Source organism: Alligator mississippiensis, chromosome 1, assembly GCF_030867095.1.
Source record: "Alligator mississippiensis isolate rAllMis1 chromosome 1, rAllMis1, whole genome shotgun sequence".
NCBI lineage: Eukaryota > Metazoa > Chordata > Crocodylia > Alligatoridae > Alligator > Alligator mississippiensis.
The window spans coordinates 85,150,587-85,176,003 of NC_081824.1; the positions used below are offsets into that span (position 1 = coordinate 85,150,587).

Below are 25,417 nucleotides of genomic sequence, written 5' to 3' on the forward strand. Positions count from 1 at the left end.
TGACATTTTATACTATAACCTGGTGGTTGCAGCACACAAGCAGAAGGCAGGAGATATAGGTCCTGAGCCCTTCTCAGCTTGAGAAGTTTCAAACTCACATCTTCTACCTGCTAGGCAAGTGAAAGTCTTTTTTGGGAGTACCACCCCCTCCATTCTGCATGTGGAAGCTGGGCCACCGGGTAAATTCACAGGTCTAAAAGGAGGTTAAGGAAGAGTGAGCCTGAGTCCCTGTTCACAGGATTACTTTTGTTTAATCCAATGGATGTTTCATGTAACATGCACCAGGGACCTGCTTTGTCCAGGAACCAGGGACCTGCTTTGTCTCCATTCTCTCCTTTGTTCCAGTCATGCAAACTGTGTCCAGAATTTCTTACTTTTCCCTCTGTGACATTTCCATCATTTTCCTTCATTCACAACAACCACAATTCTAATCCAAACACCTGTCTTCCATTTTAATTACAGTAATCGTCTCCTCTCAAAGTGCAGCTACTAAGAGCACTTTCCTTCCTGCTTGCCTGTGCTTACAACCCTAGTTGAAACTACCATACAACTTTACTTTACAAATAGATCTTCACCCATAATTTCGCAGCTTTACCCAACTATGAGTCTTGACTGACCCCTCTAAAGAGGTTCACTCTGTATCAAGAAATTCCCTGATCAGTCAGGTTACTGCCCTCAAGTCCCAGTCCCAGAGTCCCAGTCATCAATTGTTGGCACTGGACCTGGTCCGTCCCTGAGTCAGAGTCACTATCCCCATCCCAGTGGAATCGCCAATTGTTGGCACTGGATTTATGACCCAGATACATTGACCCAAAACTCTCAGACCAACCATGACCTCTCTATTTGATAATAGGCTAATTTTATTGGTACACAGTGATAGCAGATAAGAATAATGCAAACAATTCTATATCTACCAGTCCCGGGGTTCACAGAGTTGAGGTACATCTGGCCGGTATACAAGCTTCACTCTGAGGTTCTCTCTTGAATGTCAGATGTCAGCAGCCTAGAGGTTGTAGGCTGAGGCCCACCCCACCCTGGTGGGGTAGGTGACCTGGGCTAGTGGTGTGCCCTCTGTCCATGGTGGCCTCAGGTTCCCCTCTCAATGACCCTTTGCTACTCTGAAATCCCTCCTTTTGTATTATTTCTCTCCCTTGATAACTCTTCATCTTTGGGCATCATTAATTGGTCACCCTGTGGTCATCATACTGTCCACATTCTGTCCTGTCAGCATATTCCTTTGTTTCACAAACCCACCACATGAACACATCCTCATTTGGGCTTTACCGGTTTCTCCTAATTTGGTCAATCTACCAAAGCCAGAAATCCCAAGGGCACTGTGACCTGGCCAATGCAGCAGAGTCTCTTATCTCATGTTATGGAACAGTGTGGTACATGTCTTCAATTTCCCAGCCTGTGTGTCTGCTTGCTGCTTTGTGTCAGACACAGTGGGCCTTGAAGAAATTATCTCAAACAGGCTTTTAGAAATCAACTAACCCTTGCCATTGCCCGGGACCACTGTTCTAATATATATCTACTTTACCTGCAAAGCCAATCCCTGAAACAAACCTCTAAATAGCATTTTCTAGCCATCAATATCATCACTTTTCCTTGAATCCCTCCTTTTCACTGTTTCAGATTTCATCTTCTTGTCCTCACCTTTAAGGTCCATTTTATAAATCTGCCGTTCCCTACTTTCCCACTCAGGTCTATTATTATATCTCACAGGATAGCTGTGACAATAACACCATGAATGTTTGTAAAGTCCTCAGATACTCTAGTGACGCGCAGCATAGAAAAGCCTATGAGGAAACAAATAATTCACTACATAACACTACATCTTTATACGTACTATTTTAGAAATTTGGAGTCCTAGTAAATCTCTTGTCAGTGTAAGACAATACAGGGGTTTTCATTGCCAATTGGAAACCCAAACAATATATAGAATAAAATCATACAGGTCAAATTTTAAACAAGAGCAAAGCCAGAGAAATGACCATGCACAGAAAAAAAAGTATCTCCAGATGAGATTGGAAAAGAAGTCAAAGTAAAAAACCAGAGAAGAACAAGAAAAATGATGTTCAGGGATATACAAGTCTGAAATGCACATTACATCAGTAAATTCCTGAAGACTACTTTTCCACTTCTTTCTATATTCCTACTCCATTTTTCCACAGAAATTGCAAGAAACTACAGTGAATGGAAGATACATTTACCAGCTCTCTCTAGGTGTTTTGTAACCTGACCAACCCCTTTCCCTTTGAGTCCTGGGACATTTGATGATTTTCTCCAAGAGTCCAACTTATATATAAGCATCTCAGCTTCCATTTAAAATGAAGTGAAATTTTAGCCCTCATCATCACAGAAAGCAGCTTATAAACCCTAATGAGAGTAAGAACTCAGAATGCATTCATAGACTCACAGAAAATTAGGGTTGGAAGGAAGGGACCTCAGGAGGTCATTACTAGGACTTTCCTTATTTTTCAAGACATTCTCATGCTGCTTTGGTAGCAGACTCTTTAAATGGTTGGTAGAGGTGAAAATACCTACTGGTCTGCCGTTACTCTTGCTGCCATAAAAACAAACTAAAGATGAAATTTCTCTTGCATCTTTTACCTACCTTGTCTGGAAACAGATGCCTGCTGGTAAGGTGCCATGTTTGCTTGGAAAAAAGATTTCAAAATGGAGGATGGAAGTTTTATAGAGTAAACCCCTCCCATGGGAAAGCTGTGATAATTAAGATAGGACAGATCTACCTATATTGAAAATGTGAATGGGTAGGACTGCAGTGTTGGGAGTTTCCTTTGTCCATTGATTTTTGCAAAAGTATTGTTGAGGGCGTCAATCTGTTTGACCAGCCATATGAAAAGAGAAGCATTGGTGGAGTCAGATTAATAGGCCTACAGTCTACTTCCTAGCTAATTAAACCTACTTAAAAGTGAGAAAAAGAAAGCTCAAATGAAGTGTGGTATAATAGTCAAATACCTGGGGTCCAGTCAGCAATTCTTAATGACCACGTGACAACTATGTACAGGCATAACTGGCTATTTTGGCACCCTGAGCAAATCTGAGGAGGAAGGAGATTGTGCCCAGCTTTAAGAGCGGGGGTGTTATCCACAACTCTTATCTTACCTTGGAAGCTCAAAGATCCCTGCTGTTGCTTCCCTGGCACCATACCAGGGCTGCAACATCTGAACTGGCAGGTGCTCAGGGCTGCTGCTGTTGCGAAGCAGGCTCCTCTCACACCAGCTGCAGCAACCTGTGTAATGTGGACTTATCTGGGGCCACCATTCTGGCACCCCCCTCTAAAACTGTGCAAAGGGCTGGTACCCCCCACTTATCTCTAGTTAAACTACGTGATCAATTACAAAACAGAATTGGGGCCTCCAGCATTTCCACCTGACTTGTTACAGCACCAGCATGTATAAAACACAAGTTTGTATAGCTCTTGCCTTCTTCAATAAGAATAATATGCCTGTTCCATAGTCATTCCTAAAAACCCTTTATGCCATGCCATTTCTTCATGCAGCTCCCACATAATGGGCTATCATAGGATACGTAGAGCTGGAAAGGACCTCACAAGGTCACCTAGTCCAGCTCCCTGCTTAAGGCAAGATCTTTTCTGACTAAACCATCCCAGCCAAGTGTCTGCCTAACCTGCCCTTGAAAACTTCCAAGGATGGAGATTCCACAACTAAGTAGCCTGCCAATGCTTGACCAGCCTCATAGTCAGGAAGTTCCTCCTAATCTCTAACCTGAATTTCCCAAGCTGCAGCTTGAGGCCATTGCATGTAGTCCTGTCTCCTACAGCCAGGCAGAAAAGCCCAGCTCTCTATAATCTCTATAGATTCTCTCTATAATCGTCCTGCAGGTATTGGAGGACTGTTACAAAATCCCTCCTGGAATCTTCTCTACTTCTGGCTAAATAACCCTAGCCTTTTCAGCCTTTCCTCCCAGATCTTGTCTCCCAGACCCGAGATCATTTTCAGTGCTCTGCACAAGTGCTACAGGTGCTAAAGCATTTCCAGTTCCTCATAACATTCTCAAATGTGTAAAGGAGGTAAATGTTTCTAGGCCTGATCTTTGCTTTATCTTAAACCCAGATCAGGTCAGCCATTTTGAATAAGGAATGTAGAGTCCTGATTACTGCTCTTTGCTCTTGGGATAATTTCTAGCTTGTTTGCTTTGCATGTTGGACAGTCATTCATAGATTCATAGATGCTAGGGTCGGAAGGGACCTCAATAGATCATCGAGTCCAACCCCCTGCATAGGCAGGAAAGAGTGCTGGGTTCAGATGACCCCAGCTAGATGCTTATCTAACCTCCTCTTGAAGACCCCCAGGGTAGGAGAGAGCACCACCTCCCTTGGGAGTAAATTCCAGACCTTGGCCACTCGAACTGTGAAGAAGTTCTTCCTAATGTCTAGTCTAAATCTGCTCTCCGCTAGCTTGTGGCCCTTATTTCTTGTAACCCCCGGGGTTGCCTTGGTGAATAAAACCTCTCCAATTCCCTTCTGTGCCCCCGTGATGAACTTATAGGCAGCCACAAAGTCGCCTCTCAACCTTCTCTTGCGGAGGCTGAAGAGGTCCAGGTTCTCTAGTCTCTCCTCATAGGGCTTGGTCTGCAAGCCCTTAACCATACAAGTGGCCCTTCTCCGGACCCTCTCCAGGTTATCCACATCCCTCTTGAAGTGCGGCAGCCAAAACTGCACGCAGTATTCCAACTGCGGTCTGACCAGCGCCCGATAGAGGGGAAGTATCACCTCCTTGGATCTGTTCGTCATGCATCTGCTGATGCACAATAAAGTGCCATTAGCTTTTCTGATGGCTTCGTCACACTGCCGGCTCATGTTCATCTTGGAGTCCACTAGGACTCCAAGATCCCTTTCCGCTTCCATGCCATCAAGCACGTCATTCCCTAGACTGTAGGTATGCTGGACATTTTTCCTCCCTAGGTGCAGCACTTTGCATTTCTCCTTGTTGAATTGCATTCTGTTGTTTTCTGCCCACTTGTCCAACCTGTCCAGGTCTGCTTGTAGTTGTTCCCTGCCTTCCGGTGTGTCCACTTCTCCCCACAGTTTTGTGTCATCCGCAAACTTGGACAGAGTACACTTCACTCCCTCATCCAAGTCGCTGATGAAGATATTGAAGACTATCGGTCCAAGGACCGAGTCCTGAGGGACCCCACTGCCCACACCCTTCCAGGTCAATACCGACCCATCCACTACGACTCTCTGGGTGCGACCCTCTAGGCAATTCACCACCCACTGTACTATGTAGTCATCTAAGTCACAGCCTCTTAACTTGTTTAACAGTATGGTGTGGGATACCATATCGAAGGCCTTCCTGAAGTCTAAGTATACAACATCAACCCCTACTCCTGCGTCCAGGCGTTTTGTAACCTGGTCATAAAAAGAGACTAAATTTGTCAGGCATGATCTACCTGCTATGAACCTGTGCTGGTTTCCCCTCAGCATAATTTGTCCTGCCGGGCTCTCGGAAATGTGAGTCTTGATAATTTTTTCAAAGACTTTGCCTAGGATGGAGGTGAGACTGACTGGCCTATAGTTGCCTGGGTCCTCCTTCCTCCCCTTCTTGAAAATGGGGACCACGTTGGCCCTTTTCCAGTCCTCCGGGACCTGGCCCGTGTGCTACGAGTGTTCAAATATTCCTGCCAGTGGCTGTGCAATGACATCAGCCAGTGCCTTCAGTTCCCTTGGATGAAGCTCATCCGGGCCTGCTGACTTAAAGGCATCCAGTTCCTCCAAGTGACTCTGCATCATATTAGGGTCTACGCATGGCAGTCTGGCGCCTTGCTGCTGCCTCTCTACAATCCCAGTGAGAGCCTTGTCCTGCCCCTCACTTAGGAACAATGAGGCAAAGAACTCGTTGAGGAGTTCAGCCTTGTCCCCCCTATCCGTCACCAATTACTTCTGCCCATTTAGTAGGGGTCCTATTCCACCCTGGGCCTTCCTTTTACTCCCTATGTATCTAAAAAACAATTTTTTGTTATCCTTTACTTGGGATGCCATCCTCAGCTCCATGGTAGCTTTGGCCCCTCTAACTTCCTCCCTACAAGCGCGAGCAGAGGAGGTATACTTCTCTTTGGTAATCTCTCCCCGTTTCCACTTTTTATATGCTCCCCTTTTAGTCCACAGGCTGCCCTGGATTTCTCTGGTCAGCCAAGGAAGCCTCCTGGCCGCTTTCCCTCTTTTTCCTCGCATCGGGATCGTCTCCCTCTGTGCCCAAAGGATCATTTCCTTGAGGCACAGCCACCCTTCCTGGGCTCCCATCTCTTCAAAACTCCTACTCTGCAGTGCGTCCTTGACTAATCGCCTGAGTTCATTGAAATCAGCTTTCCTAAAGTCTAGCACTTTCACCCTACTAGTTACCTTACCCACTCGACGTCTTATGATGAATTCTATTATTTGGTGATCACTGTCCCCCAGGTGACCACCAAGCTGTAGGTCCCCTACCATATCATCCCGCGTTGCCAATACCAGGTCCAGTAAGGCATTCCCCCTAGTGGGACCGTGTACCTCCTGCGTCAGGTGGAGGTCCTGTACGCAGGATAGGAACGTGCATGAACGGTGGGACTTTGCTGTCTGTGTCTCCCAGCAGATGTCTGGGTAGTTTAGGTCCCCCATGACTACCGCCTCCGTAGTTTTTATGGTCTCTGAGAGCTGCCTCAGGAGCCCCGAATCTAGTTCTTCCCCTTTGTGTGGGGGTCCATAGCAGACCCCTACCACCAAATCCCTTTCTCCTTGCCCCCCATGTAACTTAACCCACAATCCTTCTTTCTCCTCCTTCGATTCCGTCTTGATGAGGGTTGAAGTATATTGCTCATTGACATTGAGCACAACCCCTCCCCCTTTCTTCCCCACCCTGTCCTTTCTGTACAGCCTATAACCCTCAATATGTACCGCCCAGTCGTGGGAAGAATCCCACCAGGTTTCAGATAGCCCTACTAAATCGTAGGTGTTTTCTGCAAGCAGGAGTGCTAGTTCATCCTGCTTGTTCCCCATGCTCCTAGCATTAGTATATAGGCACTTGAGCCCTGTGACTGGTGCCTTTTTTGCCCCCCAGCTCCGATTCCCAAAGGGCCCCTTATTGCTTACCTGCTTTTTGCTTACCTGTGCTGTATTGCTGTCCGCCCCATGGGTTGCAGGTTCCCGATGTTCTCCTTCTTCAGGCTGGGCTGTCCTTGTGGGTGCCACATGGTTTGGTGGTCCACGGCTCCCCCCCCCCATCTTCTCTTCCCCACAACAAGTCTAGTTTAAAGCCCGCCGGAGGAGATCCGCCAACCTAGAAGAGAACACACACTTACCTTTGGGGGACAGGTGAAGCCTATCCCTACTGAGCATGTCCCTCATCGTGATGTGCGAGTCGTTGTCCAGGAAGCCGAAGCCTGCCTCAAGACACCATTGTCGAAGCCACCAGTTGATCTCTCTAATGCAGTTCTCGTGCTGTCTTCCGCATCCGCTCACTGGTAGGACAGAAGAGAATACCACCTGTGCACCGATCTCCCTCAGCACTCCGCCCAGAGCATGGTCATTGGATTAAGCAACCTTAAAGAGTGATGGAAACAGAAAGTAGAACAGGAGTGGGCAAAATGGTGGATCTGGTTGGTGGCTGGATTCCATTTCCCAGCAACCTCTACCCACATAGTTGCAGCTGGTTTCCATGGAGACCCTAGCAATGGTGACACTGTGACAGCACAGGGGCCAGGGTTTTTATGGAGATCAGCCCCAGGAGCGCTGGCAAGACATGTGGCTAAGTGGGGAGGGGCTCTGAGGCTGGGATCTTGCAATGGTGACTGTGTGGTCTGGAGCCGAGGCGTGCAGGCTGTGCATTGCAGCTCTGCCCCATGCTGTCACTTCTGCAAGATCTCAGCCCTGGAGCAGCTCCTGCCCAGCTGTGTGCCCTGCCAGCACTGCTGGGGCTGGTGTCTATGGAAACCCTGGCCCTGCGTTCTCACAGTGCCACCACTGATCTCCATGGAAACTGGCTGCAACGATGCAGGCAGGGGCTGCTGGGAAATGGGGTCCACCACACGCCTAATCCAGCCCGTGAGCTGGACTTTACCCACCCCTGAACTAGAAACCTGAACCCCTTCCCCCAAGGCCCTAATCACCAGACCGCAGTCAGGCTCCCTCTTGCACACTTTATCACTCTGGACCAATGAATTTTTCATTCTTTATTGCGCAGTTACTGTTTTAACAGGAGATGGAGGGTGGCCCTGCCCAAAACATCAACCCTATATTTAGACAGTCAGTCACACATCAGGTGAGTACTCTTACCACTTGGTATTTACTATAAAAGATGGGTGTTCTCCTACCATAACTATGTCATCTTTCTGCTGTATTTTAAAATTAAGGGCAGGAAGGGACCTCAAAAGATCATCTAGTCCAACTCCCTGCTCTGGGCAGGAATACTGCTGAGATCAAATGATCCCAGCAACATGTCTGCCCAGTGTCCTCTTGAAGACTTCCAAGATTGAGGACTCACCACCTCCTTTGGAAGTCTATTCCAGGTTCTGGTCACCCTTACTGTAAAGAAGTTTGTCCTTGTATCCAATCTAAAACCATCCTCTAACAGTTTATGGCCATTGCTCCTTGTCCTTCTCTGGGGCATCCTGAGGAAGCCAATCCTGTCAGTGTGTATTATGTGTGCTCAGGGTTCTTCCTACAGGATCAGGCCTTTTTTGGCAGTGGCAAGTTCCAGATCAGAAGTATTCAAGCACACTTCACCACACCACAAATACCCACACCCGCGGGCATTCTCCAAGCCCAGAACTACATTAGTGGGGTTACTTTAGGCTCAATTCAGCAGCTATCCTCAGGCATGCCAGAAATCATATCTCTTGTAGGGAACTGCTAAAAGCTATGGAGGTCATTGTAGTGATCACCAGGTTCGATAAACACAGGCATAGTTGAATTAAAAGAACTAAACAGTGAATTTTATTTGTGGATCAATGGGCAACCTCTGCAGACCTTCTGTCCACTTGGCTCATACTAACCTGACTCAGGAACCACCTCCCAATTCCCAGATTCCTGAGTCTCCTTAATTAGGGAGCATCTTTAAATCACAATCCCTAGCACTTAAGTCATCATAGAGCACTTGTAAACAACTAGGCACTTTAAAGAGAGCTTACTGGATCTGTGTGTGCAGGTGCATCACTAGTCAAGATAGGTGGAAGCATAGGTTAGTTGTCAGCTCCTAGGGATGTAGCTGTGAGCTTGTGGAGTACAGGATTATCACTGGCAGAGGCAGACAGGACTAGGTAGAAAGGTATTCCTGCTGTGGAATTGGCATGGAGGTATTGGTCTCCATGACTTCAGGCCCTGTCCTCTGAACAGCTATGTTGCTTGTGCAGTACTGTGGCCATCATAGAGGACATTTCAGTTTTCTGCTACTCTGTCCTCTGTTCTCTATACATGCAAAACCCAATGCCTTTATGTCCTTTATTTTTCTCTTCAAGAAAAAAAAATAGAGGACATTAAGGCATCGAGTTTTGTATCAATAGAAGACAGAGGACAACTAGACTGTCTTCAGTGATGGTCACCCGATTGTCCAGCCTGTGCAGACTTGAGAATCTTACTCACCTAAACAAAAATATCTCTTTTATCCTTGAGGATACTCCTCAAAAAGTACACTAGCACAGTGGTTCTCAAACTTTTTTGTACCAGGACCCATCTGTAAACATCAATGGCCAGTCCCAACCCAGTGCCCCTCACTCCCAACCCACTTCTCCCCACCCCGAGACTCCAGCCCCCAAGTATGTGGGGCAGGATGGGGTGTATGTGAGGCATGCGGGGCCCCAACCAACCCCAAGCAGCCTTTTACAGGTTGGAACCATGCCAGCCTGCAATGAAAAAGCCATACTTTCCCATGTTTTTCTCCTTTCCCATGTTTTTCCCATGTTTTCTCCTAAAAGGACAATCCATTTTTTAAATTTGTTGATCCGTTTTAAAAGTTTGTTCACAACCCGTTCATAAATTGTTGAGATCCACTTTTGGATTGCAACCCACAGGTTGAGAAACACTGCTCTAGCAGATACCGACAGAGCTATTCATTTAGTTGGGGCATGCCTGTTGAAGACCTTTTCCTTTGGTCCAGCACTTGCTTCTTCTCTTTGCATACCTGGCTTCTGCAATTTTATAAAACACATGCTATTCTTTCTTGTTGAATTGGAGCTGGGTTTGAACAACCCCTTCACTCCAATGGCTGAAGGAGATTCAAAACCTCCCTCCTATCCCTGGCAAGAGCGCTCACAATAGTTACAGCCTGTCTCAACCTGAAGACAAACTCTGTTACACACATTTGCTGCTACCCTTGACATACATATGAGCTAGGAAAGAATAAGAGTTTGCAAAATGGCAGGCCACTTCTAAAGAGAGCCATCTTCTGTTCTCTTTAGCCCATAGAGGTCAAGCTTATTTCCAGAGCTATGCACACAAGGATACATGGGATTGCTACCAGGGGATTGCTAAGCAGGAGCATTTCCATACATCTTCTTCCAGCAAGTCCATGGTAGCCAAAGGCTTCTGTTGCTCAAGGCACAGACAGAACCGATAAGTTTTCACCCTATCTGGCCCCTGAAAGTGCTCTACAGCCATGACCTAACTCAAGTGCATGGCTGCAGAGCATTTTAAAAGGGCCTAATCCCATGACAATCTGAACCTTCATTACATGAGGGTTCAAATGAAGGTGCTCCAAAGCAGAGCACCTTCATTAACTTGTGTCTGCACATGCCGGGAGCAGGGCTGGGATGACACAGCCCAACCCTGCTCCTGGTGCTGTTTTCAGAATGGGAGTGGGGAACGGGAGTGGAGGGAGCTCATTCTGAGGGTTGTCCAGCCAGTGCTGGAGGGTGGGCGGGTGGATTGGAGCCCCCTCCCCACCAAAATGGGGGGCTCTAATCCACCCCCCCACACACACACACTCCAGTGCAGGGTGGGGAAACCCATGAATGGACCTTCCTCTGCTGCCTTTTCCTGGTCCCATCCTGAGACATCACTTTGAGGCTGGGAGAGGAGGGACAGGGCTTGGGAAAAAGGCTGCAGAAGCAGCCTGTCTCCCTGGATCAGCTCTGAACTGGAGCTCAACCCCTCACACTCCTGACCCAACAGCTAATGTCTGTTGGGTAGGGAGGATCAGTCTAACTCGTGGTGCTTTTTGTGAAACATCATGAGTTAGACAGGGGAGTTGCACTTCTGTCTGCACCTCCAGAGCCATGGTGTCATGCCACTAACAGAAACCTGGGACCCTTGTCCCCAAGGAAGATCTTGGTGGTTCTACACATGAAAACTTCTTCCATCGAACTTGCCAGGAGAACTTGATAATGTAGACCAGCAGAGGTAGTCAAGTTGCTTCTGGTGGCTTTGTATGCATCCTGTTCTTACAGGCAGCAGGTTGGAGGCTGCCAAAAGAACAAGAAAGAAAAGTTTTATGCAACTCCCAAACTCTTAACAGTACCCTTGCAGTGGGGAATCCCCATTGTTTCTCCTCTTTACTCCACATCCTCCCTTGGAAATTCAACCTTGAGACTGAGAAATACTGTCCTAGGAGGCTCCTCCTAGGTTCTATTTCTTATTTAAAAGGATTAAGCTGAAATTCCATTGGACAGCCACACAATTCATTCACTATGTAGGAATGTTAGGCTCACTCCTGTGCATACTTTGTCACATGTCTAACTTGAAACAGACTAAATCATCCCACTGGGTTAAATTCTGGCTACATTCAATTCAATGGGAATGTTGTGATTAATTTCAAAACAGCCAGGATTTAACCTAGTGGGACTTAGTGCAAAAGGCAGTTATGCACATGTTTAAGCATATGGAGGACAAGGGCTTATCATTATCTTCAAAATATGCATTCGCAGATGAATCTACAGGTGAAATGTTTAACTGAATATGGATTAGAAACTGTGTATTGTTAGATCCTGGGTATCTACAAATTGCAGTTCTGGTCTGAATAAAGACATGCACAGCAAGTTATTATATATCTATTAGTTATAATTTACACATCAATTACATACAGCAGTAAGACCAAATATATAGATTTTCACATGTATATACATGGATCAACATAGTGCACAATTTAAATTTATGTTACAATCAAGTGTACAGTTTTAAATATGGCTTTATAAACTAGTCGTAATAACAGTGCTAAAATAATTCACGTCTCTTGTATGTTCGTAGACAAACAACAGAATGCAGCTATAGCATTTAGATTCATCATTTAGCAAAGTGTTACTTCAGTATGTTGGTAAAACATTGTACACCGTGTATAGTTGGGTCCAACTCTCCCCACTACCACCACATGTATTCTCTAGTCTGTCTATAACATTGCTGAAATTACATATTCTAATTATAAAAACTCTGGGACCTGCAATTGTCAAATATCTTGAAAATAAAAACCTGTACATTCTAAGAAATAGTTATGATAAAAAATTAAAAATAAGGAAGGAAGAGAGACAAGCACACTGTCTGTGAGAATATCATTACAACCAGTGAAGCTTAAAAAGTACTTTCTTTAGAGAGCTTTAAAAAGTGCAAGGGTCAAATCTTACTTGTCTTACTCAAGTGAATAGTCACATTGAATTAAGTTTTAAGTGGAGGGTAATTACCCATAGGACAGTTTAATATGAGTTATAGTACATTCTTCCTTACTCAGAACCTTTGGGTGAAAACTTGGCCTCAGTGAAGTTAATGGAAGCCTTACCACTGATCTCAATAGAGGCACATTACTGAAAGACAGACTTTCTTTCTTTCTTTCTGAAGCATATGCTTTAATTCAACCTCAAGTTAGTGGACTCAGTCTGGAAATTAGAGTGAAATTCTATGCTGTGTGTCAGCATGAGGTCAGAATAAATTATCACATCTGTCTTTTCTGGTCTTAAAGCACATGACTAAGGCAAACAGGATTTGGCTGTAAAGATTTAGCCTTATAGATTTCACATGAAGTATTTTATATATAAAGATCCCTGTGCTGTACACACATACTTCAGTTCTTTTCTAAACACTGAATCAAGGAACTGCAAATTCTCTGCTGATAAGACATACTTTACATTACTGAGTACAGGAAAGGAATGAAAGCGAAGCCCTCCACGATGACCATCAAAGAAAGGATTCCTTAAAACTGCTGAGTCCAAGCTGATTAATGTTGTGTACTTTTCTCCACTAAGGCAAAGAAGTGAAGACCAGAGTTAGTAGTTTAAAAATCAGGTTCCCTTCATAGTCCACACTAATGGGCCTGATCCTGTCAGGCATGGAGAGGTAATGAATGCCTCCAGCTGCTATTGGTTTCAATGGGATTTGAAGGTACCTCACTGGATCATGTTCACTAAGAAGTGTAAAACTGAAGCCGCTGCAATGCGGCCAAAACAAGTCCAGTTCAAAAAGGCTCCTACCAGTACTAACATTCATTTACAGGCACACAGACTATTCTCTAGTACAAGCAGAGTAGAATAGCCTAAGGACTGACTGTCTTGCATACTAGTTAACACCTATGTGGCTCTAAAAAATCTCTGACACTTATGGTACTACTAAGCTACTGAAAACTATACATTCTGTAACCAGATCCTTAGAAGGGTCTGCTCAATCATCTTTGAGAAGGTGTGGAAAATCACATTGTACTGGGGGCCTGTAATCTTTTACAAGCCACAGGCCGGAACAACCCAGCCTTGCTCCACTGCACATCAGGCAGCTTTGGTAGCACATCAGCAATGGGATGCTTTCCCCACACCCCATGCTGCCACTTCTCCCAGTACCTGCTCCCCTGGCTACACTGTGGGTGCAGCTTCCAGTCAGTGGGGGGTTGCACTGGGACTAGGTAGCTGCAAACTGCATCTGTGATGGTTCCACTTCTCTCCCCCCGCCTTCCCCCTAGGCTGTAATGCAGGCACAGCTGCACCCACAGTCCCAAAGCAGCTCCCCACGGTCTGGGAGATGCTCCTGCACTGCAGCCAGGAAGCAGGGGGGCTGGGAGCAGCAGTGTGTAGGCGCAGCTTCCAGCTGCCTAGCCCAGCTGCAGGCAAAGCCTCCCACTGCTGATATGCCATGGGAACCACTCAGACCATGTCAGAATGGAGCTGGGAGGGTGGGGAGAGGCAGCAATGACATGGGCACAGCTGCCTAGCCCTGGGACACCTCCCTGCATCCTGGCCCTGGTGTGGGCACAGGCAAAGCCCTGCAGCTCCACAGTCCAGATCCAATGGCTCAGCAGGATGGATGCAGCCTGCAGGCCATATGTTGCCAATGCCTGGATTATGCTACTTTGACATTCCCCAAAACTGTATTTGTGCAACGTGCTACCGTACTATATACACTTGTTTCCACCTCTCAGGCATCATGGTGTGTAACATGATTTTGCAATTAACAAAAATAATTTGCTTTCTGATCCTCTATGAGCCTAACTTGCTTTATACAAAGTATAGCCCACATGGTACCCAGATGCAAATCCACAATTTTTGCACAGATATACAGGTATTTTTTTTCTCTTGCACAGAGTGTAGCTAGAGTATCTAAAGATAAAGGTCTTGTGTTATTATTCCAGCATCTAAGGTCAAGATCCACTTGAATTCATCCCCTCCCACAGAAATTTTGCTTGGTGAACAACCCTGCATAAATCTTTGCACATAACACACTTTTCCAGCAGGCAATATGTTGCAAGGCTTCTTAATACTTGACAGATAAAACCCTTTCAATGGAAGCAGCATGAAACTGTCATGATTACTTGAGCAGACATCACTGACAAAAGGAAATTTGTGCCTAGACTGTTGCTGCAAAATATTTCAGGCAATATTCTTCAAAAAGAAAATGGATTTGAAGGGACACTGTCAAGGATTTGAAGATCAAACTGTGGGACTTACAGTGTTATAATTGGATGGGGACAGTCCCCCAGATTTGAAACATCAAGCTTGATTTGGCTTTTAAATAAATCACATTTATGTGATTTTTTTGTAAGACCTATAAAACCAGAAGTATGTTTTCTCTGCTGACTTTACTCAGAAGCAAGGAGCTTGGTAGCCCCAGCTGATGATGCTACTGTTTACAAACAAATCCACTCTGACATGAAACCAAGCTCTACAATATGACATTGCAATAGCAACAAAACCCAAACATTTCAACATTATTCAAACTGAAGGATCAAAGTTGACATTTGCCAAATGGAAAAGGGAGGTTAGAAATATGTATTTATTCTGCTAAGAGACTTTTGCAAAACCAAGAATTAGAAAATTGGTACTGTTATATTAAAAAGGAACAGAATGAAAAGGAAAAATATTCTGACTCTCAGCAACAATGAGCCAGAATCTATTTTTCTTACTTGGGACAGTAGTGGCTCCAGCAGTCAGTGGAGTTATATTCACATACCACCAGACTAAGATCAGAGGTTCAGACTGTTTCCTTCCATTACAAAATGAGGGAAGGAAACCTTTACTAGGAAACATCCTTTGTCCATTTAAAGCTATCTCATCTTCCTATGTAATCCCATACTGCGTGAGGAGCCTACCAGACAGAGGGGGACTGGGTAGAGCAGAAGAGGCACCTGGGTCCTTTTTCTGTACAGAGAAGGGAATACATGTACATGCATGGATTGGGATGAAGTCTGTGCTAGAATCAAGTTCATAAAGACTGATACTGATGAACAAATGATTAATCCAAACTACTAATTATACTCCTTGAATTAACTGGTGGCCCCAGTTTCAGCATTTTCCCTCACAGACCCAGAGACCCAGCTCTGATGACCAGGTCAAACACTGTGAGTCTGTACAGACCCTGATCACGGCGCAGGCAGTCCTTCAGAATCAAGTATTTTCATCGGGAGTTGAAGGCCCTTAGACCCATTCTTAATGTCACTCTGCAACGTGTCCTCTGGCCAGTCCAGGAGCACAGCTGAGAGGCTCCAGTCTCAGCCAAGCTTCATCAGCCATGGAAAAGTCACTTGCAGGCGTCAGGGAAAGGATATTAAACCAGGGGGCAGAACAGGAGAAAAACAACAGTGGGGAAAAAGATGCTCTCTGACAGCTTTCAACTCCATATATCTCATCAGCCTGATGGTAGAAAAGAAAGCTGGTCAAAAAGGGTAAGGGCAATACAAGAAACATTGTGAGGAATATCAAAGTCTGCATTTTTGACAATTTCTTCAAATGTTTCAAAACCAGTTAATTCATTTTTCAAGAAGTAAATTTTCTTCCCTCCTTTCCACACTACTACTGTTTTCTTCTCACTTTAAAAAAAAAAAGGAAGAAAAAACCCTATTTCCCATTGTAAAAATACTAAGACATTGTAAATAGGAGTGATTTCATCCAAGAACAAAAGGTTTTATTTTAATTTTTTTGCCCCCCCCTCAACAAAAAGAGATTGGTCTATGTGACATCTTTAAAATGTGTGTGTGTGTGTGTGTGTGTGTGTGTGTGTGTGTGTGTGTGTTATAGTCAAAAGCCATTTTTCACTAAAAAAAAAGTGGACAAAAAAATGTTTGAACAAATCTATCAGGAAAAAACACAACTAATATTTGAAAATCTGGATGGGATAAGTTCAGCATCAACTTGTTTTCTGCCAGACCTTAGAAATATAAAATATATGTACAAGGAACATATTTATTTTTATATACAAATGCTATTTCTGCAAATTCGTCTTCACTTAAAATAAAACAATACACGTGATCAACACAAAAATGAAGACTTCTCCCAAAGTAACCATTATGTGAAAAACGTTATTTTCTCCTCTCAAATAACCTGCATAGTTCCTAACAAAGAAAGGCATGAGACATGCTATAAATACATTAATACAACTGATCAATATATGGAAAATCTGTGCAGCTAGAAAATCTGTTGATATTGGCTGGTTGCTGCTGCACTTGTCCTCTCTTTGGCTCTTTCCACTGTTTTTCTTTCAACTGTTTTCTAAAATAAACCACGTTCCTGCCAGATTTAAGTGAATTGTCGATGAAAAAGGGTGTGTCTACACAAGTATTAATATGCCATTGCTACTGCAGGCTAGTTCTATTGAGCATATGTGCATTAGCACTTTTTTTCCTGTGATACATTAATGCATAGTAGAATTAGTCTACTGAGAATTAAGCATCTTGTGGAGATGCACCCACAGTGCTGTATATTCAGAGTATAATTAGTAGCAGCAATGACAATAATTAAAAAAAACAAACCTTATTTGCAGAAATACCTGTTGTACAACCTTTTTCATCCCTGGCTTCAGTGAGACAAACTTCTGATCTCTTCTTCCTTTCAGGACAAAGGCAGGATCCAAAAAGGGACTTCAGCATGACAATGCTGAGCACTGGCAATGCCTAACTTGTAAGCACACCTAACTCCTATAGCAAAAGCCAGAAACCTGAGTTAGACAGCAAGGTTCCCAATGTCATGTCCAGAAGAAGTTAGGACCCCCAAAATGGGATCCAGAGCAACCCGGCTGTAGACCAGGGAGCAGCTTACAGTGGCCAGTCTGCCTGCAAAACAGAGGTGTGTCTTGAAGTCTTCTGGGGGCATAGGTGCCTTCTCCTGCACTCTAGGGAGCTGTCTCCTTCCAATCAAGATTGACAATTTGGAATTCTCTCCTGAAGGTACCTTAACCCCTTCCTTCAGAGCACGGGTCCCTTTTTTCTTTTAGAACATAGTTGTAAAGAGCAAGAAGCAGTGGCACTCCTTTTGTGCAACAGCTCAGTGATTAGACACTCACCTGTGATGTGACCCAGATTCTTTTCTCTGTCTCTGGGAATGCAAACCTACATCTTCCACTCTCCAGGAGAGTGCTGTAAACACCAGGACAGAGGCTATTTGGGGGCACAGGTACTCTCTCCCTCCCATTGGAAGAGGCACCATTGTACATAAAAGAATTCTCACTAAACCAGAAAGATGGAACAAGAGTGAACATGCCTCACTAACCTAGCTATTAGGGACACTCTGGGTCGGGGGGAGTGGAAGGGTCCAGTCCCTGTGCAAGGATTGTTTCTTTATTTCCAGTGAAATGGTTACTGAATGAGAGAGAGAGTCCTTGGAGCAGAGACTGAAACCTAAGGATAAGTGGCAGTGCGGGCAGGGAGCAGTTTTGCCAAAGTCACACTTTGGAAGCATAAGTCCTTTTTGAATTCTGGCTCAAAATTAGCCCTTCTTACTCACTGAAGCAGCACCCTATTAAAGCAGACCAAATGGTCCAAATTCTGTCCTGAATCAAATCAGTCTCAGTACATGTACTTAACTGAAAGCATTCCAGGTTTACACTGCACTAACAAGGGCAGGATTTAAGATACTGATGGCAAAGGGGGCGGAGGTTCCTGCACAGGTAAGGAGTGTTCACATACTCTTTGAGTTCCAGAACCGGGCCCTTTCTCCCCGCCCTGTTTGCCTTCCTCTGTATACCAGCATTTTAACTGCTGGAAATGTCCAGAGTAGACCATTTAGCTGAACCCCCTTCCTTCTCCAATTCTCGCTCCTCTGCAATAGAACCTGGATCTCTTGTATCTGGGTGGTTCACAACCCCTGTAATTCAGTGGGTTGCCATGTGAAGGAAAAACTGTGGACCTGTTTGCTGTAGCTTTTACTTCAAAGGGTGCCATTTCTCCACTCAACTGGAGCACCACAGCAATCCTGTACAGCTGTGTTAGCCAGTTGGTTTCCAAACCCTTAACCTGGAAGGGATTCCAGGTTTAAGGGACTTAACCTTATGAACTATCCAGATTCCACTGTAACATCTAAAGATTATTGCCAGACAGTGCTTGTCAAAGGATTTCTAATGAATTTCCTGATATGACCTTTCTAAAGTGAAGCATCAAAAGAAGCATCAAAATATGGAAGAATTCACAAAAGAGAGAGGGGGAAAATGTAAAAATCTGTTAGTATCCCAGCTATTCAGAAGGAAAGGTTCTGGCATATTCTTATTTTTCACTCTCCCTGGAACTGGGAAGACTGTGAAAATAATCAATTTTCATTCGCCATTCTGATGTTTTATGCCATTTCACACTACAAAATACATTGTGCAATCATGAGAGAGATTCTGTTCACATAGGTGTGAGCACTGGGAGTAGGCAGCTTTTGTAGTCCCTAACAACATGGAGAATAGGATGCTAATCTGCTGGCTTGACACCATTGTCATTCCACTGATTTCATTAGCTACTGTTGTTTGCAATGTGAAATCAGGAGACCTTGTGCATAGAGCAGGGGAACTTTGCTGCCCATTGGGTAGAGTGAGTACTTTCAGTTTTTGACACTGCAGATTTATCAGCCTAGATGGACTGGCTTCTATCTCAGGTTCCTTTTTTAACAGGAGTAGCCTGTAGCTATGGCACATCTGTTGCCAGGAGAGGTGCGCCAATACATCAGTTTGATATTGGATCAACACCACATAAAGAAAATGGATTGTATCGGAAATTGGCCTGATGTGGCCGATTATTTGGCCGATAAATGCCCATGCTTGCATGCAGCTGCAGCGCAGCACATAGGCAGCAAGCAGCACAGCCCAGCAGTTTGGAGAGCTGCGTGCAGCTGGTAAGTCTGTTGTGGTAAAAGGGGAAGGGGGAAGGAAGGGGCATAGGGAGGCAGATCAACGCCCCCTATGGTGAGGGAGGGAGTGGGTTGGGGCTGGGGCCAGCACTGCCTAGCCGGGGCAGGACACAGGACAGAGCTGTGGCTCATCTGGGGGGGGCAGGGCAGGGAGGGCAGTTCCCGCTGCTGTGTGCACCTTGGGAGGGCACAGGAGGCGGCAGTGTGTGGAGGATGCCACTAAGGGCTGGAGCTGGGGCTGGGCTGTGCCAGGCTCTTCCTGGCGCAAGGGGTCTGTGCTCGGGCTGCATTTGGGGCAGACAGTGGCGCTTGGAGGGGGCTATAGGGGGGCTATGACAAAATTTAGGGTGGCTACAGCCCCCCCCCATAACCTCCCTCCCAGTGCCACCACCACCTGCCCCGAGAGCAGCCTGGCACAGTCATATATGTGTGTGTGTGTGTGTGTGTCCTGCCAACACAGTGGGAAGAGCCCAGTGCAGTCCAAGTCCTAGCCCACAGAGGCAGCCCACCACGTCCCCCTTGCTTAGATCTGAGGGCACATGCCCCCCATGCCCTCTCAGGGTGCATACAGTAGTGGGACCCAGATGAGCCACGGCTCTGTCCCGCGCCCTGCCCTGTGCTCACTGCAGGGGCCTTGATCTGCCCTCCCACGCCCCTTCCTCCCCCCCCCCCATCCACCACAACAGACTTACCAGCTGCATGCAGCTGTATTGGAAATTGAATCAGTATCAGCCAATATATTTCCTTCAAAATCGGCCATCGGTATCAGTCCCCAGAATCTCTATTTGATACACCCCTAGTTGCCATCTGTGGACACTAAGGCTAAGTCCAGACATTCAAAAAGCTCAAGGATGATTCAATTCAATCTTTGCTGGTTAGTCTAAGCAAATGAACAGACATTCACTTTTGATTCCAGAAATGCAGCCACATGCCTGCGGTAGCTTAGACCAGAAGTGGGGCAGGGTGGGGGCATTAGAACATGCCACCCTGCTCAGCTCAAGCAATCAGCTTGGGCCAATGCCAGCCCACCCACCTTGCAAGGAAGGGTTAGTGGGGCAGATGCAAAGCATCCTGGGATCCTGGGGGACTGTGAGTTAACTTGAATCTGGAGGGGATCTGGGACAGAAGCTCAGTAAAACAATTTAACCTAAATCAGTTAAGTCTGACAATACATCCATCCACATTTATCTTAAATGGGTTTTAGCCATTTTGAAAGCTGAACTTCTGTTGTGTTACAGATTTGAATCGGTTTCTGATTGCTTATACTGATTTATGTGTAATTTCTGTCCCTATCCTAGGTCTGCAAATTTAAGCTCCTGACTAAGTCTATATATGAAAAAATAGGACATGGACACTAGGGTCCCTACCACATTGACATTTTTAAGAAATGAAGTTGCCTGTCCTATGCGACTCTTTTTGTCCAATATCAATCCCTGAATTCCATCAGGTAATACCTGGGTTAAATTATCTGGGAAGTTTCAAAAGCATCTTTGTCATAGCTGTACTTTCAGTCCCAAGGCTTTACTGCTTTGCACCCTATTTTTGTGCTTGGCTTGCTAACTTGGCTCCTAAATATTCAGACGGCATCTTCCTCCTCTTCATCTATGATTCAGCTATTGATCATATTCATTTCACAAATGATACTTCTGTATCAGGTGGGAGATAAAATTGACAGAAGCATGACTGCAGGGGAACGTGCAGGCTCTGTTCTAAAACAAACACAAAACCATACACACGCCATGGTATGCAAGGCATCAGTAATAGCTCCCAACAAAACACAAAGAGCAGCTGCCAGGAGTGTTTTTCCTAGTGTAAGCTGCACCCCATTCCAGGCCCATAGCCAGCTCTGAGATTCCGTAAAACAAACATTTTCCTAGTTAGACATCTCTTTGTAAATCGGTGAGAACATCTCGAAAAGGATGGATTTCTTCTAAAGCCCTGGGAAACTCCTTGTTTCAAATTCTGACCATAAAAAGAACCACTAATGAGATTAAAAGTCCTCACGTGCCCCTTCTACTCTTAGCTGTTCAGAATGCAGGATACAGGAAGCTGCATTAGTAAAAATATCACAGTGTTGTTGCTTCACATTACATTTTTTTCTTAAAGCACGCAGAGAGCCACACGTAAAATATTTTTAAAGGATACTGTCACAGTTTGTAGGCTCAGAATTGGATTTCGCTTAAGCATGTTTACAAAGACCATGATATTCTTTATTCCCCATGCTTTTTCTCTGTGTGAAATCAGTTAATGAATGTGAACAACCAATTATATACACACACAACTTCACGTAGGTGAGTACTTCCACTGAATTCATTTGGAATCCTCACATGTTGAAAGATAAGTGCATATGCACGATTTAAAAAAAACTGGGGTTTAACTCCAGATACTTCTGTGAGTCCCTAAGCTAGGGAGGTAAAAACTTTACTGCAAAGAAACTGGTTTGTGTTTCAAGCTACTAAAGTTTATAGTGATGAACAGAGTCTCAACCTTGCTAGCACAAAAGGATGTAAAAATGGCCAAAAGAGAATCTGGGTGTTCCTCTCTGGTGTAAGAGAATCCCCACTGGGTACAGAACTGGCACAGCTGGCTGTATGTTATCTGTTTCCAAACAGCTGGCTTTAGGGAGTGTTTCATGCTCCCTTAGGAGCCATTACAAACAAAGCAGAGGCTTCCCCTAGTCAAGCCAAGTGGCAACCTTGTATTTCATATATGTTAGGGTCGGAAGGGACCTCAATAGATTGTTGAGTCCAACCCCCTGCATAGGCAGGAGAGAATCTAGTCCAATTTCTGAGCATCTAGTCCAATATTATGGGTTTACACAGCATCTCACACCCTAAAGCCCTTTCAAGTGATTTGCAAACTTTACCATCTGATGCACAAAGAGAGAGATTAAAACGTCCAGCTCTGCAATACAGCTGGCTTTGGGTGACACACCACAGCTGTGTAATAATGCCTAGCCTATCTGACAATAATCTGTGGCAGGAAGAGAAAAAGAACACCTAATCCAGACAGAACTGTAGAGTGAATTTAGATGGACCTAGTATATGCCTGACCTTCCAAATGAACTTCTGGGAAATATTTGGTAATGAGCTAACTGTGCTATCCAACTGCCAGCTTTCAGACCACACATGGTCTGCTAGGGGTTAAGTTGTGGCTCCCAGGCTCCCATCTTCCACAAGTCTCCCTAAAGCTCCAAATGCAACAGCATTCACGGTCTCTGGGCTCCTCCTCCCTCCTCTGGCTTCTACTTCCTGACTCCACCACAGGGAGCAGGGCAGCATGATACAGCGCAGGAAGCAGATGGTGAGGCTATGACATGCAAGGGCATGTGGTACAGCAATAAAGGGAGTTGTTGGGGGGAGACGCCTATGCGGGCACGTGGTACAGTGGGGGAGTACAGAGGAGGCAACCACATAGGCATGTGGCACAGTGGCAACGGGATGCCTGCCTGCACAGGTGTGCAGGGCAGCAGGGGTGCATCTCCATGGCATGCAGCCTCTGGTTTGCCCTGGGGCATCCCACAGGCATGTAGCCCCTGCTGGTGTGGCCTCCAGGGTGTTTGGCCCCCAGTTACTTAGAAGTTCAACAGCCCTGAGCTAAAATATTTGGACAATTTCCATTTAGACCAAAAAGTTATGAACCTAGGAGATGCGAGCTCTTGTAAAGAACAGGAACAATAGAAGTTGTTTTTGGCATAAACATCTTTTCCTCGTCTTTAATGACTGACCATCTCTGAATCTACTGGCAACCAGACACCTACTCATTTCCTGCATGTGCACACACACCCATATTATATACACCCAAAGTTCAAGCCAGTGATTGAAGCTCCCCTGCTGTACTACTGTGTCAGTACAGCACGATCATTTCTTACCACGGAGAGAGAGAGGAATTCCTGTAACCTCTCTTCCCTTTCCATCTTCAACTTTTATGCATGAAGACAGGACCTTGAACACAAACCAGCTCTCACAAACTCTCTCCACCTGCTGCAGGGTCTCTTCCACCTGCTGCAGAGTCTGCTCACATGATTCTGAAATCTGTTTTATTTTTTTGGTGAGAGCACACTGTAGCTCTAAAAATCCTGTGATGCTCTGGACCTCTTGTTGGCCTATATTTTTTTAATTGTTTACCTTAGTTCCATCTAAATGGTTTTACAAAATGAAATAAGGAGGACATTGTCCAGGTAGCATGTGACACCCATGTCAAGCACAATGATTTCTTCCAAACTGGCATTAACCTCTTCAGAACCTCGGGAAAGATCAAACCATCCCAAGAGGTGGCATTTCTGATAGAAAAGGGGAGGCATCTGTATGTCTCACTTGCATTGTTCATGATCTCTGTAGTCATCCATGTCCACGTCAGAATCAAAGAGAGAGTGACCAGTGTAATCCGTGTCGGGGGTATGGGAAATACTGTTCTCTGTGCCTTCCTCATCAAATGTTTCTGTCCTTGAGTAAAAGCTGAAGTCCTGCAATGGAGTCTGAGCCTTGCTCATTTCACTACTTTCCTCAGATTCATACAGGGTATTATCATCATCATGGTGCCACTCGGGCCAGAATTTCCTTCTTATCCTTTCACAGTACATAGCAAGATTAATGAGTTCACCTGCAACATAGTGAAAAAAGCCAGTGTTAGTGCATCTAGGGACTCATCCTTAGATACATTCGCTACCAAGGAAATCCAAGGGAGCTCTCTTGAGCGAAATAAATAAGGTAGCAAGTAAAAACCTCTCTCCAAAAGCCTAAGCTGTAATCAAGCATCTTAACGGTACTGTTTACAAGTTCAATAGAATTTAGAAGATCTATGATTACTTACCTGTAAAAAGCAAGGATCAATGTGAAAAAAATTATGGATGGATGTAACTGTATTACCAAACCACAATTAATTTTTTAAAAGGTGACTCTAGAGAAGAGAATGACTACTTTAAAAACTGATCACCAAAAAACTGTTATAGCAGGGGTAGGCAACCCCCAATACCTGTGCCAGAGCATGGTACACAAAGGCATTTTGCTTGGCACGCACTCCTTGGGGTGGACAGTGGGGGAGCTGCAAGGGGCCCAATCCTTGTTGCAGCAGTACATCCCCAGCCCCCCCCATGCCATGGGCCTTGATGTGCAGGTGCACCTGCTGCTAGCAATAAGCTGGGCCAGGATTCTGCAGACCCTGGTACAGCAGCTTGCAGCTTCCCCACCACCTGCCATGAGCAGCCCATGCTCCATGGTGGGCAGCAAAGGCCTGCCCAGAGCCTGGGCCAGCTGTGGCAGGCAGCCAGGAGGCTGCAAGCAGCTGCACCGGGGTCTAAGTGTGTATGCGTGCCTCGGGGCAGATGGCGAACCAGGGGCCAGGGCTCTGCTGCCACAACAAGGATTAGGCTTCTTACAGTTCCCCAGCCATCCATCCCTGGAATGCCAACATCTCACAAGTCGAGGTTGTGGGTACTTTTGGCATTCTACCCAAAAATGCTGCCAACCCTTGTGTTACAGATTTGGCAGAAACCTGGCACACTAAAATGAAGTGTAATTGGAGAGGCCAGTACTTCTTAGGGTGATATCTTTTATTGGACCAGCTACGTGGCATTGATAATGTTGGACAAACTTTCGAATGCAAGACTTTCTTCAGGTGTAATTGGAGAAAGTTTTGATTTTCAACCACCAGATGGCAGCATTGCTCACAAGATAAATTTAACAGGCTTGTATATGATCACTTCAGCACATTTTTAAACTAGTAAGTATATGTATGTATGGGTGGGTGCATTTAGGGTGAAGATATAAACACTTCAATGAAGCACTAAATAACAAATGCATCCATTTATTTTGGACAATGTGTTATCACCTGACCCTAATCAGCTCTGTGGTTATCAAGGGCCACACTGCAGTGTGGGTGATGCATACGATGGGAGTTT

The 25,417-nt window shown here is 45.2% G+C and overlaps 1 protein-coding gene across 3 annotated transcripts in view; it reads right to left on the reverse strand.

Moving 5' to 3' along the window:
- Window positions 1-12,581: 12,581 nt before the first annotated feature.
- Window positions 12,582-25,417, reverse strand: part of FAXC (failed axon connections homolog, metaxin like GST domain containing) — a 67,536-nt gene continuing 54,700 nt past the window's right edge. The window contains exons 6-7 of one of the 3 annotated variants that reach the window (XR_002089939.2): window positions 23,390-24,120; window positions 12,582-16,053 (exon numbers count right to left, since the gene is read on the reverse strand). Coding sequence is in view for 2 of the 3 variants with exons in the window: in XM_059732220.1 (XP_059588203.1) it covers window positions 23,831-24,120 (290 nt within the window). In the remaining variant the exon portion in view is untranslated. Of the gene's footprint in view, window positions 16,054-20,176; window positions 24,121-25,417 lie in introns of those variants that run through there. The other 2 variants (XM_059732220.1, XM_006276070.3) reach the window with 2 other exon arrangements.